Source organism: Eptesicus fuscus, chromosome 3, assembly GCF_027574615.1.
Source record: "Eptesicus fuscus isolate TK198812 chromosome 3, DD_ASM_mEF_20220401, whole genome shotgun sequence".
In the NCBI taxonomy this organism is placed as follows: domain Eukaryota; kingdom Metazoa; phylum Chordata; class Mammalia; order Chiroptera; family Vespertilionidae; genus Eptesicus; species Eptesicus fuscus.
The window spans coordinates 106,365,143-106,378,868 of record NC_072475.1 but is presented as its reverse complement, the minus strand read 5'-3'; the positions used below and the strand labels follow the sequence as shown (position 1 = coordinate 106,378,868).

At 45.6% G+C, this 13,726-nt stretch overlaps 1 protein-coding gene across 1 annotated transcript in view; it reads right to left on the bottom strand.

The window, feature by feature from the left end:
- WWTR1 (WW domain containing transcription regulator 1) overlaps window positions 1-13,726 on the bottom strand; it is a 153,078-nt gene that overhangs the window by 15,551 nt on the left and 123,801 nt on the right. The window contains exon 4 of the mRNA XM_008160850.3: window positions 11,759-11,961. Within this exon, the coding sequence (XP_008159072.2) occupies window positions 11,759-11,961 (203 nt within the window). The remainder of the gene's footprint in view (window positions 1-11,758; window positions 11,962-13,726) is intronic.

The following is a 13,726-nucleotide window of genomic DNA, read 5'->3' as shown; positions in this document are numbered from 1 at the left end:
CATGACACCCACGGCCCCGCCCAGGCAGAACCACGAGGCAAACACTGACCAAGCAGCAGCAGTCCATCGAGACTGTTGGAACCGAAACAGCTGAGGGCAAAGATAGAAGCTGGGGGCACTGGACTATGTAAAATGGTGTGAAAACAGGGGGACAGCTGGCCAAAGCTGGTCTAGGGCACGACTTAGGCCTCCAAGTCAGAAAACTGGCGGGACAGCTGCCATAAGCAACCCTGTGCTCCGTTCCCAGCTGCCTCTAGTTGAGGCAGAAGAAATACTAAGCTGGAGGCACATCCAAGCCCCCTGGTCTGTCTCTCATTTCCCACTTCCACTCTAGTTCAACAGATCTATTCACAGACCCCTTCCCAGTATTCTCTCCACCCCCACCCACCCTGTTCTCCCAAGCAAATCTTCAGTTGCCTAGACTCCTCAGTACTTTGGGTCTCTCTTCATCTAGTCAGATCTCACCCACCCTTAGAGCATCGGTCGCCAACCTTTCAGACTCCACACACCACCAGTGGTCCACGGACCACCGGTTGGCGACCACTGCTCCAAACGTTTCCTTAAACCAGCAGTCGCCAACCTTTTAGACCTCACAGACCACCAGTGGTCCATGCACTGGTTGGTGACCGCTGCCTTAGAGGTTCCATTACACCACCTTTTCCAGGACGCCTTCCCTGACTACCATAACCACAGCAAGCTACCTTCCCTTTCTCCCAGCCCTGAACTCCTAAACAAACACATCCAGCAGGGGTCTGAAACCTCGTCTCCCAAAACACTCATCAGGCCCCAAAGCAGAAGAGGGCAGTTGGGGGCGACCAGGCCGGCAGGGGAGCAGTTACAGGCAGAAGCGGTTAGGGGCAATGAGGCAGGCAGGCAGGCGAGTGGTTAGCAGCCAGCAGTCCCGGATTGTGAGAGGGATGTCCGATTGGAGAGGGTGCAGGCTGGGTTGAGGGACACGCCCCTCCCCACCCCGTGCACAAATTTCATGCACTGGGACTCTAGTAACAAATAATGATGAATAAGAGCCAAGCCTGGTGGATAGCTCCTTGGTCCAAACCCCGCTTCTATCTCAAGTAGCAGGTCAGCACTGTTCCTCTGGGTATTTCAACCGACCTGCCCACCTTGTCAAGTCTGTATCTAGTTCTCTGTTCTACACTTTGCTGAGGTCTTTACAAAGACTGACCAGAAAAGAAAAATAAGATGGGAGAGGTTTAAATGAAATGTCCTATGAAGAAGTAGGAGGCTATATAACCAGAGGAAAGACTTGAGGGGCACACTTTGGCTCTCAAACTATCAAGGAAACATTACACGGGAGCAGGAAGATACCTTCTACCCAAACTTGAGGCCAATATGATGAAGGATTTTCTAATTAGTAGTCCGTTCTGGGGTGGAACTAGCTGTTTTCCATTCTCTGGGGTACTGGCCACTGCAATGCTCAAGCAGTTGTGAAAGGCTGTGTTATTAGACATGTCCTGAGTTTGGCACAGAGAAAAAGTGTCCTTCACATAAAAAAGATTGGAGTTCAAGTCCCAGCTCAGCTACTCCCCAGCTATAATGTCTGGGACTAAATTCTTAACCTTTCTTAATAGTTTGTTCATCTGACTCATTTTTCTGGGATGTTATAAAAATTTTAAAGCATATTTATAAAGAACCTGGCACTGTAGGGCAGCCAACAGAATGAATAACCCACAGTAGTCAATGTTTTCAGAGGCAGGAATATTAGCTAATACCTGCAAATGGCTCCCAATGTGTGAAGCACTGTTCCGAGCACTTTAACATACTATTTCATTTCATCCTCACGCCTATTCAACTGTCTCCATATTGCAGATGAGGAAACTGAGGCATTGAGAAGTTAAGCAACTTTCCCAAGATCTGGCTCCAGAGTCTGTTCTCATGGCCACCAAGCCAACAGTGTAGCAGACAGAGGAAAGCCGAGGGCTGAGGTTGGCAGACCTCAAATTTTTGGCCCTTTCACCTACTGGTTGTGAGACTGGAACAGGGTATTTCATTGCTCTGGGCCCGTTTTCCCAGCTCTGGCATGGAAATACTGACCCCCACCCCTCAGACAGTTTAGAGGGGGGTTTAATGAAACAACATATTTAACTCTTGAACACAGTTAACTGTCGTGAATTGGGAAAGCGATTGAACTGCATGGTTCTACGTTCCTTTTCAATGTATATATGGGTGGAGCTAGTGTCCTGGGAAAACACAACACATCAAGCAAAGTTATACTTTCAGATTTTAAAGGCCAGTTTCAGAAAGATCTGGAAAGCTGCTCCTGGTAATCCACTCCTCCATCCTCCACCACAACTTTACTTTGTCTCTAGACCCAGGCTGGAGTGGAAAGATTGCTGCAAAGTGAAGGCTTTGAGACTCTCTCTCAGAGTTTTTGGTTGAGTCTGTGGTCATCCATCTAGCTCCCTGGAATGAATAATGACATATAGGTTTAAAAACACCCTATTCTAGCCCTGGCCCATTTAGCTCAGTAGATAGAGCATCGGCCTTCAGACTGAAAGGTCCTGGGTTCGATTTGGGACGAGGGCACATGCCCGGGTGGCAGGCTCGATCTCCAGTAGGTACAGAAGGTGGCCGATTGGTGATTCTCTCTCATCATTGTTGTTTCTATCTCTCTCTTCCTCTCCCTTCCTCTCTGAAATCAATAAAAATATATTAAAACAACAACAACACCCTCTCCTAGCAGCTGGGGGAGTGGGTGGTGTATAAAAAAGCTGGAGGGTAAAGGTGTGAAAACACTGATTTGTCAGTAGAAGGAAGCAAACCCCCGACCTCCTCCCCTCCAACTCCCCAGGGCCTGCATCTCGCCCTCGGAATAAATCAACAGCAGAGCGAGCAAGTCCACAACAGGTGAGAGCTTCTGCGGCCAGTCCTGGGCTGAGTGCGGCCTCCGCCATGGCTCCTGCCTCCCTGGAATATACTTCAAAGAGAAACGAATGACAATAACCTTGCCAAGGGTGTCCTGCTTGATATAAGTGTGCGTTTCCAGGGATGCCAGAAAAATAGAAGATTGGATTGTTTTCATTATAAAGGGTGGGGTGACTAGAAACTAATGAAAAAATAAAGACCTTTTGAAATCCTAACATTAAAACAGTTATTCCCATACAGAGCAGCGCCTCTCTCTGCCCAAAGGCTGACGCTTTAGAGGCAGAATGCTGAATTATTCACCTTCTTCATAGAAAAACGCCTGTGCCAAAGGGTTCTAGAAACCCACTGTCACATTTTCGGGATCCTCTCTTCTTGAAACACTTCATCACACACTCAGCTGCTAGAACTGCTGCTATGAAAGAACAACGGGAACTCCAGCACTTTCAAGAAGACATTTAGAGTTCGTATTATTATCCACGGCCTGTTTGCTGCTCCTTTAATTCAGGACATATCCTATCTAATAAGAGTAATAAGCAAATTGACCATACCTCCGCTACACCCACAAGCCGTGCCCACCAGCCAATCAGGAGCGAATATGCAAATAAACCCAACCAAGATGGCTGTGGCCACGGAGAGCAGGAGGGAGGCTTGGGTTTCCCCGGCAATGGAGGAAGCCAAGCTGTCCACCTGCCCTTGCCGGCCTAGGCCTCCACTCAATGCTACAAAGTTTCAATGATAGAAGATAGATAAATCCCAACAAAAATGGCGGCAGCCACGGAGGTGGAGAGAGCAGGAGGCTAGGGTTGCCCCTGGTGATGGAGGAAGCCAAGCTTCTGCAGCCCTGGCCGGCCTAGGCCTCCACTCCAGGCTACAAAGTTTCAATTATAGAAGATAAATAAATCCCAACAGAAATGGCTGCCGCCAGGGAGCGAGCAGAAGGCTTGGCTCCACTCCAGGCTACAAAGTTTCAATTGTACAAGATAAATAAATCCCAGATACCAGGTCCTCCGCTTGGGTCACCAGGGGGTGTGGCCGGCCTGCAAACCACCACAGGCCCCTCGCCCAGGCCGCCCCACACCCAAAGAGAACCCCCACCCTGATCCAGGACACCCTTCAGGGCAAAGCAGCTGGCTCCCACCCGTACACCAGGCCTCTATCTTATCTAATAAAAGAGTAACATGCAGCCCTAACTGGTTTGGCTCAGTGAATAGAGTGTTGGCCTGCGGACTGAAGGGTCCCAGGTTCGATTCCGGTCAAGGGCATGTACCTCAGTTACGGGCACATCCCCAGTAGGGGGTGTGCAGCAGGCAGCTGACTGATGTTTCTAACTTTATCCCTCTCCCTTCCTCTCTGTAAAAAATCAATAAAATATATATATTTTTTAAAAAAGAGTAACATGCAGATTGACCATCACTCCAACACACAAGACAGCTGCCCCCATGTGGTCAAATATCCTGCCCCCATGTGGACACAAGATGGCCACCACAAGATGGCCAGCATGGGAAGGTAGTTGGGAGGGACCAGGCCTGCAAGGGAGGGCAGTTGAGGGTGATCAGGCCAGCAGGGGATGGCAGTTGGGAGGGACCAGGCTTGCAAGAAAGGGCAGTTGGGGGCGATCAAGCCTGCAGGGGAGGGCAGTTAGGGGTGACCAGGTCTGCAGGGGAGGGCAGATAGGGGCAAACAGGCTGGCAGGGGAGCAGTTAGGCATCAATCAGACTGGCAGGGGAGTGGTTAGGGGGTTATCAGGCTGGCAGGCAGAAGCGGTTAGGGGCAATCAGGAAGGCAGGCAGGCGAGCAGTTGGGAGCCAGCAATCCTGGATTGTGAGAGGGATGTCCGAGTGTCCGTTTAGGCCCGATCCTACTGACAGGAAGATTAAAATATTGGAGACAGAAGTCCCCACTCATACCCCCAGTTTCATATTTAAATGAATAATACACATGAAAAGAAACACTCTCCTCAGATAAAGGCCTGAGTCTGTTTCTATGTAAAGGAATAGTTCTTTCAGATGGGAAAACAGAGATTGAGAAGCCTGTTTCTCAATTTCTTACCAGTCCTACTGGGATCGGACCTAAACAGGCAGTTGGACATCCCTCAAGGGGTCCCAGATTGGAGAGGGTTCAGGCTGGGCTGAGGGACACCCTCCCCCCAACCCCCCACCCCCATGTACGAATTTCGTGCACCAGGCCTCTAGTATAACAATATTGTATTATTCTATAATCTCTGTTGTTTCTCAGAATCACATTAAGGAATACATTATAATTTAGATATTATAATCACAGCATAACTTCCATGACACTCTCTTCACTTAAAAAAACAGATGAATGGACCTTGAAATGGAATAGTTCTTCGTACTTTGGTGGTCTCGTTAAGACCAGAAATCAGAGGCTGATTTTCCCTTTGTGCGAACTTGGTGAACCTCCCTTTAAAAATGTGTTCAATTTGTAACATTTTCTAAAGGGTCCTTTTAAAAAGACTTGAATTGATATTATTTTTCAACAACATAAGAAGATTTTAGAAAATGTATTATTTCTGGGACTTGTGGGCAAACAAGACACTTGACGGAAATTAGAAGAGCTCTGTGAGGAAAGGATCCAAGTCTATCTGCTCACCACTTTGCATTCAGTGTCCAGAGCATGTTGAACAATGAATGGATGAATTTAGAGAGCCAGGCTGTTCTAGAGGGATTTAAAGTTGGTGGAATCACAATCAACCCTGAAATCAAATTCTATAAAATGATTTTTAAAAAGTTAAATTTTAGCTCCTTTTGTAAAGGCAAGACTTTATGAAATAGCCACCACATATGCTTCATGACCTGCTATGATATGACACTTTTTAACCTCTCTAAATAGCTATTCTTCACATGACAAAACACAGACCTTAGAACCTTCCCCCCAGACCAGAGCTGCTCACAGCCGGGCGTGTCCCTCCCAGCACCCTTGGTCAGGAATGGCTGTGAGAAGCCTGCCAGCTGGCCAGCAGGACCCAATAGTGGTGTTCAAGCCCAAGAGAAATCTCTGAGACCTGCCAAAAAAATTCCACAGTCTCCTGCCCAAACCCTCTGTCCTCCTCCTTGTTGCCCTGGCAACCAGAGGCCAGCCTTAGTCAGCATTTTTGTTTGACTGAGCTGCATTCTTCTGTCCACTGAGCCCCAATCAAGGAAAGGATGGAGGTAAACTCAGTGCTGAGCTTGCTTGGGAACAATACCGGTTTCTCAACAACGCAGACCCTGAGCAGGGGCCCTGGGGACTGACAGGAAGATTAAAATATTGGAGACAGAAGCCCCCACTCATACCCCCAGCTTCATATTTAAATGAATAATACACATGAAAAGAAACACTCTCCTCAGATAAAGGCCTGAGTCTGTTTCCATGTAAAGGAATAGTTCTTTCAGATGGGAAAATAGAGATTGAGAAGCCTGTTTCTCAATTTCTTACCAGTTACTAAAATTTTCCATTTCATTAGGCAAAGTTGCAAACATGTCCTTTATAATGCGGAGTGAATACTGTGCTGAATTTTAAGCTGTAACAACAGAATATTCTATAGTCATTATAGGCAGGTGTGGCTCATGTTATCTTAAAATATACATTTAGCCCTGCTGTAGAAAGGATTCCAGGCAGCTTAGAATAGACACAACCAAAGTCACAGCACAATTTTCATGATCAGAATATGAAGTGACTGCCCAATACATTAGTGACTGCCCAATACAAAATAGTAATGTGATATGCTGTTAACTGTGTTTTAAATAACAAAGTACACACACAGATCCATACAAAGACTAGAAAGAAATCATATCTTCATAGTTACTCTACCTACGTAAGAGCATGAGTGATTATGTCCTTCCTTGTTTTTGAGTATTTTAAATATTTTTTATAATGAATGTGTTTTATGCTTGCTATGATTTTATTTTCATACAGTTCTGAGTTTTGATAAATACATACCATTGTGAAACAGCCACTAAAACTAAGATGTAAAACTGTGCCATTACCCCCCCCCCAAAAAAAAAAAAAATTCCCTAGCGCTGTCCCCTTGTAGTCAGGCCCTCCTCCCTCACCCCTAACCCTGGCAACCACTCATCTGTTCTCTGTCCCTATTGTTTGCCTCTTCCAGAATGTCATAGAAATGGAACTATGGAGTATGTAGCTTTTTGGGGTCTGACTTCTTTCACTTAGCAAAATGATTTCTTTTATCTCAATTAGGCAAAAACAAAACATCAATTATATTTTTAAAAGTTAAAACTTTAATTTTCTACTTAATAAAAAAAAATGGAAAAAAAATCCACAAACTGAATTCTAATTTCTTTTCCAAAAATACGAGATACCGAGAAGTACAATTTTAACTGAAATTGCTCTCTTTTCTAGGGTTGCCATTACTCTGATAGGCCCAGAACTGCTTCATAGCCTTTTGGGAAATTTAGCAAAAATCAAACTCTCGTTATCAGGACCAGTGGAGAAGGTCTTTCATGAAAGTTCACTCTGCACAATGTCTGTGACAGATGCCTGTTGAAAGCAGGGGAAGTTCTACTTTCTTAAAAAGGTAGTGTCCTGGGATCCCCACCCCAGGGCTGTGGCACCCCTCCACTCAGAGCACCTAACACATTCCGAGATAATTCACCAATTATCAGATACAAGTAGTTCAACTCTGTTGCTACAGCAGCCAATGTTTAATTGCAGAAGCAAGCCATTTTTAATGAAACTGCCTCACTTCAGAAGGTTCCTAGCTGGGGGAGATAGTATTCCTCACTGGCTCTTTGATCCAAATTCTGTAGCTGTTCAATAACTTGGCCTGACGGGCCATTGAAGAAAATAAGGAAGCATCCTGCCCTCACGTTCATAAACCTCTGTGCTTGTCGGTGTCTGGTCTCTGCTCCAGTAATAAGACTCAAAGATGGGAGCCACCTGGACTCCATAAAGTAGGGAAGGAAGAGTTCGAATCCACTCCTCTGGCCAATGATTAAATTTAATCATCTTGTCGCCTTTGCTAAAATATAACTTACCTGAGGGCAGCCATGTCCCATTTATTATTTTCCACTATATAAATGTTGGTTGAATAAAGAATTGAGGAAATAAAGGAAGGAAGAAAAAATATTTTTCCATTATGTAATAATGGAGGTTCACTTTAGATCTGAAGTCAAACTTTCCTCAAATCCACTTTGTTAACATCCTGACATGATTTCAGTGACAATTAGTTAACATCTGAGCCCTTGGGATTGGGAGGTGTACATTAGATTGTGCAATGAGGACTGAGGAGTGGTTTTCTCCATGGCACAATATCATCAGACTCTATACCTAGAGGATAAATGGCATGGAAGGAAGAAACAAGAAGAGGAAGAAGAAGGAAGAAGAGAAGAAGAAACAGAATATTTATATAGCACATCCTATCTAATAAAAGAGTAATATGCAAATTGACCATCACCCCAACACACAAGATGGCTGCCCCCATGTGGACACAAGATGGCCACCACAAGATGGCCGGCAAGGAGGACAGTTGGGAGGGATCAGGCCTGCAAGGGAGGGCAGTTGTGGGTGATCAGGTCAGCAGGGGAGGGCAGTTGGGAGGGACCAGGCCTGCAAGGAAGAGCAGTTGGGAGTGATCAAGCCTGCAGAGGAGGGCAGTTAGGGGTGACCAGGCCGGCAGAGAAGGGAAGTTGGGGGTGACCGGGCCTGCAGGGGAAGGCAGTTAGGGGTGGCCAGTCCTGCAGGGGAGGGCAGTTAGGGGTGACCAGGCCTGCAGGGGAGGGCAGTTAGGGGCAAACAGGCTGGCAGGGGAGCAGTTAGGCATCAATCAGGCTCCCAGGGGAATGGTTAGGGGGTGATCAGGTTGGCAGGCAGAAGAGGATAGGGGCAATCAGGAAGGTAGGCAGGCGAGCAGTTGGGAGTCAGTAGTCCTGAATTGTGAGAGGGATGTCCGACTGCCAGTAGGATTGGGCCTAAATGGGCAGTCGGACATCCCTCGAGGGGGTCCCAGATTGGAGAGGGTTCAGGCTGGGCTGAGGGACACCCCCCCCCCCATGCACGAATTTCATGCAGTGGGCCTCTAGTAATTTATAAAGCGCTTTCACATCTATCATATATTTAAGAATAATAAAAATATACAGGAGTGTGATGATTTCCCAGAAATTGGGGAATAAATTCATATACTTATTAAATTTGCCAAGCTTCCTTTCTAATACAGAGATAGAGCATAGGAAAGCCTCCCTTGCGAGAACTGCATGCAGTAAAGGCCTGCCTATAGGACAAGGACCTTGTGAAGATGGGCTGTATAACCAGGGCCATCCTGCAAGCATGGGAGAGCAGGAGTTACTAACTGCCCGGTGAGCCAAGGATATGCAGGCAGGTGTTGATGCCAAGGACATGAGAGTGGGGCACAATGAAGAGAGGAAAGTCCGCATTTCTACCAGATGATGGAAGGTAGCTAACAGCTGAGCCAAATACCACTTTTACTGCCAACCCATCCCTGCCTCTGCCCTGGCTTACGTGCAAATAGTGAAGTAGAACCACACCACACACACACACACACACACACACACCCCAAAAAAAAAACAAGTAGAAAAACCACCAAGATGATAGACATAATCCACACCTGAACCATCAGGCATCTTGACAAATGCCCCAGAAAACTATCATAGACCACTCCAACACCAACTACTATATAGCCTTAAATAGTCTCTTCAGACCATTTTTCCTATATTCCATAATAAAAGTAATGAGACATCAACTCTCCACTCCATCTCCTTTCCTCCTCCTAATCTCACACACACACACACACACACACACACACACACACACACACACACGGTCAAAGCTGAACTGTGTGAGCCTCTGTGCAAATCCAGACAGCTCTCCTTCCCTGTCCTACACAATGGAATGCACGCTATGAGGCAGCAAAATGCACCAAATGCCACAGCCTCTGGGGATCAGCATTTAAGGAACTTGGTTGGCATTTCTGTAATAGGAACCATCAATAGTACATTCTGGTTCAAAGGCACTTTAGGGCTGGAATAGAGGAAACAATTTAGGGCACTTTTCCCCACCCCTTTTCAGAAATACTTTCTGTGGGAAAGAAGGAGGTGGGGCAAGAGGAAGAGAAGCAAAGAAAGAGGCAGAAACTGAGAAACAAGCCTTTGGTACGGCTCTGCCTACGGAAAAACACTCAGTAAAGCTCATTTAAACATAAAACTTACAAATGTTCCTAAAATAATACTGTTTCATTTACTCTACATTATTAAATAGAAAAATTATTCCAAATGGAATTCTTATCCAAAGACAGAAAACAATAATGTAATTATTTCCCTGCTGAGAAACATGATACTGTTTATCTCAAAACAATATAAATAACTGTTACCTGAAATAACTATGAGTTCAGACACAAGTCCTCAGAGTAAAGGCACAACTATAGTTACACAGTTCAGTGGGACAGTTGAACAAAAAGCACAATTTGTGTTCATTTCCCTCATTTTCAAAGGCTCTAAGGAATTATTTTAACTTACCATGTTTTTAAAACCATATGAGCATGGATACTTTATATCTTAGAATTTATTTGATGAGAAATACATTATGTATATTTTTTAAAGTATCAGCTGTCACTAAAAGAGAAAATAGTGTTTACCCTAATGCCCTCAGTTCTCTGCAAGAAAGCTCTCTAAACCAGTTATAACTTCTTACTTCCTTAAAAGCCAGTGAAAGGAAGCTACTCATGTATCTGGCTTCATGGGAGTCAGAAAGCAAAGTCTGAAGAATTAGAACAATAAATGAAGCTTTCCTCCCCAATAGGTAGCCAGCAAAATTTATGAGACCAGAAAACATGTGCTGCATTAGTTTAGCAGCTCAGAAGGACGACTTCTGCTCTTGCACAGGCCAAGCCACAGAAGCAGGGGAAACAAGGGTTCCTTCAGGGATTCTCCTTATTCAGTTTTGAGATACAGCCCTGAGCCTGACCGAGAGAGAATACACAGCAGCAGTCTTTTGACTGATCGAATAAATAAAGGAATGATCAATGCCCAGGCAGCTTTGCAGACCACTCTACCAGAGTCCACATGCAAACCATTTTCCTTGCTCATTCTCCCTCAATCTCCCCTCTTTGTTATGCTCCACAGCAGATCAATATTATGGTCGCAGATTCTTTGTCATTCTTCCACAGAGCATCCTCTGCTACCTGCTCTAATCCGTGACTGCTTTGACCAAGAGACTATGGCAGACGTGACTCTGAGTTCCAGAGCCAGGCCCTTAAGACACTGGCCAGTTCTATTTCCTGTCTTTTGGAACATTCTCTTGGGGAGACCCAAGCTGCTATGTAATCTGTGCCATGACTCTGAGATAGCGCTACTAGAGATGCCATAGAGACACTCCAGGCTGTACTCCCAGCTAAGCACACTTCCAGCAATCCTGACTGTGGTGCCACACGCTTGAGCGACGCCATCTGGGACCCTCCAGACTAGCCTGCCCACCAGCTGAACACCACTCAGTGACCTCGTCAACACCACATAGAGCAAAAGAGAAGTCCAGCTGAGCCCTGCCTGAATGCTAGGCCCAAGATGTGTGTGATATCATAAAATGGCTACTGTTTGTAGTCATGAAATTTGGGATAACATGTTACACAGCAATAGATAATTGGAACATATTCCTTCTCTCCTTCTAAAGCTAGCAGAAGCCGAAGGCAGCCATGCTAGTGTAGCTGGCCCTGCTCTCGGGTGGCTCTGCAGGTAGTGCAGGCAGAGGCTGGGACAAGAAACTCATTCTACTTGAGAGGTCTGGAGCAAGGCGCTGGGCCTCTAACGCTTCTAGAGGGAGATTTACCCTAATGGCTAGCAGCTACCTAGCCAACAGCTTTGGCAACAAAGGCCACAGAGCCACCGCCAGGCACCTTGGAAGACCATACCTGCCTCATGAGCTCCTCTTGACGCATTCGAATCCTCTCTCTCTCCATCTGGATCCTCTGAAGCCGGAGTTTCTGCTGCTGCTGCTGCTGAGTGGTCAGCGCATTGGGCATACTCAGGAGCCCTGCTGTTGGGTTCTGAGTAGGGTGGTTCTGCTGGCTCAGGGTACTGGGTGCCATTTGCTGCTGGTGTTGGTGACTCATCACTGTGGGAGGGAAGAACATAGGAGATCAATGACAAGGGTCCACAACACCTTATCAAAAGGAAACCATCACAACGTTTGTGCTTTGGAGTATGGATTTCTGGGGTCCCTTCCAAAGCACTTCCCTGTTAATCGATACTGTTTAAGTAATTATCACGTTAACTCAATTCATGGAGCCTCAGATACTGATCTCACTCCTGACTCAGTTAGTCTCAGGTCTTGTACCCTGTTAAAAATCTTATTTCACACCCTCCCTACGTCTAGAATACATGTTAAGCCTTGCACAGAACATAGTGGTCACAAGTAAATTCTACAACGGTTAGTTGGCACTGCGTATGGGATCACTTCACCAGGACACCTGGGTGGGGGTGCACGTCCTCAGACCACCCCGTGTGAATGGTAGAGCTGCAGAAGCCGTGCGCATGTGCTTGCTGGGCACGCAGCAATACCGAGGGTGAAGGAGAACCCACGCACATGTAAGCACAGTCCCTGGGCCAGAGACTGTACGCAGGCAGGGCCCCATTCGTGCTTTGTCTAAAAAGGGCGCCCCAAGGAAGTGTGAGCTAAGCTCAGGAACAAGTAACTGACTGAGGAAAAGCATTTCAGTTTTTGCAAAGAGAAAAATTAGTGATAAAAAATTTACATAAAAATGTTAATCATGCTTGTGATTGGATGAAGGCATTAGAAGTGTTTTAAGTTTTTCAAGGATTTTCCGTTTATCTGCATTTACTAACATTTTTAATTTTAGCATGTCATACTTCTCTTTAGAATACAACTGAAAAATCCTCTAATAAATTATATCATTCTCACAAAAAATGCATTTTAAAGGTGCTAGTTTTTCTCAAAACAGCTTACCATTCAAATTTGCTTAACTTCTGCCTGGGCGATATACTATAATAATGAAAACCATGCTTTTCAGTCTATTTGTTCCTAGGTCAGGGCCAAAGACAACAACTTCACACAGAGAGAATTGGTTTCCTTAAGGAACAATTAATTTCGTGGCAGGAACTTCCTCCAGCTGGGGGGAGAGGGTGTTAAACCATTCTTTTTTTAAAAAAAATGTATTGATGCACTCACTTAAATCTTGATTGTGTCCCCCCCCCCCCCCGCCCCGCCCCCGCTGTGTATCAGGCAGTGGGCTTGTAGTTGGAATAGATAGCTCCTGCCCTCACAAGAACTAATAGGCTGTTGGGGAAAATGTGGGAAGGAATGAGGTGGGTTTTTATGTGTGGCTGTGGAACACTAGAATGATAGGCTTTGTAAGGAACCTCGGAGATCATCTAACCCCTCCCTTCATTGTATGGCAGAGAAGAGGAAACCCTGAGAGGTGAAGGGATGTGCTCTGGGTAGCACAAGAACTATTTTCAAAGTTGCCTCCTGAGACCTGGTCCACCTGTTCTTTCAACTGTCCTTGGCTGCCCTCTGCCTCACCTTGGACTGAAGAACAGGAACAAATGTTCAAACTGCAAGCAACCCTCTAAACATAGGCTGCCTTTGACAGCAAGTCATCAAAAGTTTGTCCAGGTTGGAATTGGAGAACATTATGTTGAGTGAAATAAGCCAGTCAATGAAAGAAAAATACCACATGATCTCACTCATTTGTGGATAATAAAGAACATTATAAACTTGAACAAAAAGACAGATACAGAGACAGTAAAGCATCAAACAGTCAAATTACAGCGGGAAGGTTAGGGAAAGGTGGGGAAGATAAGAGATCAACCAAAGGACTTGTATGCATGCATATAAACATAACCAATGGATGCAAAAC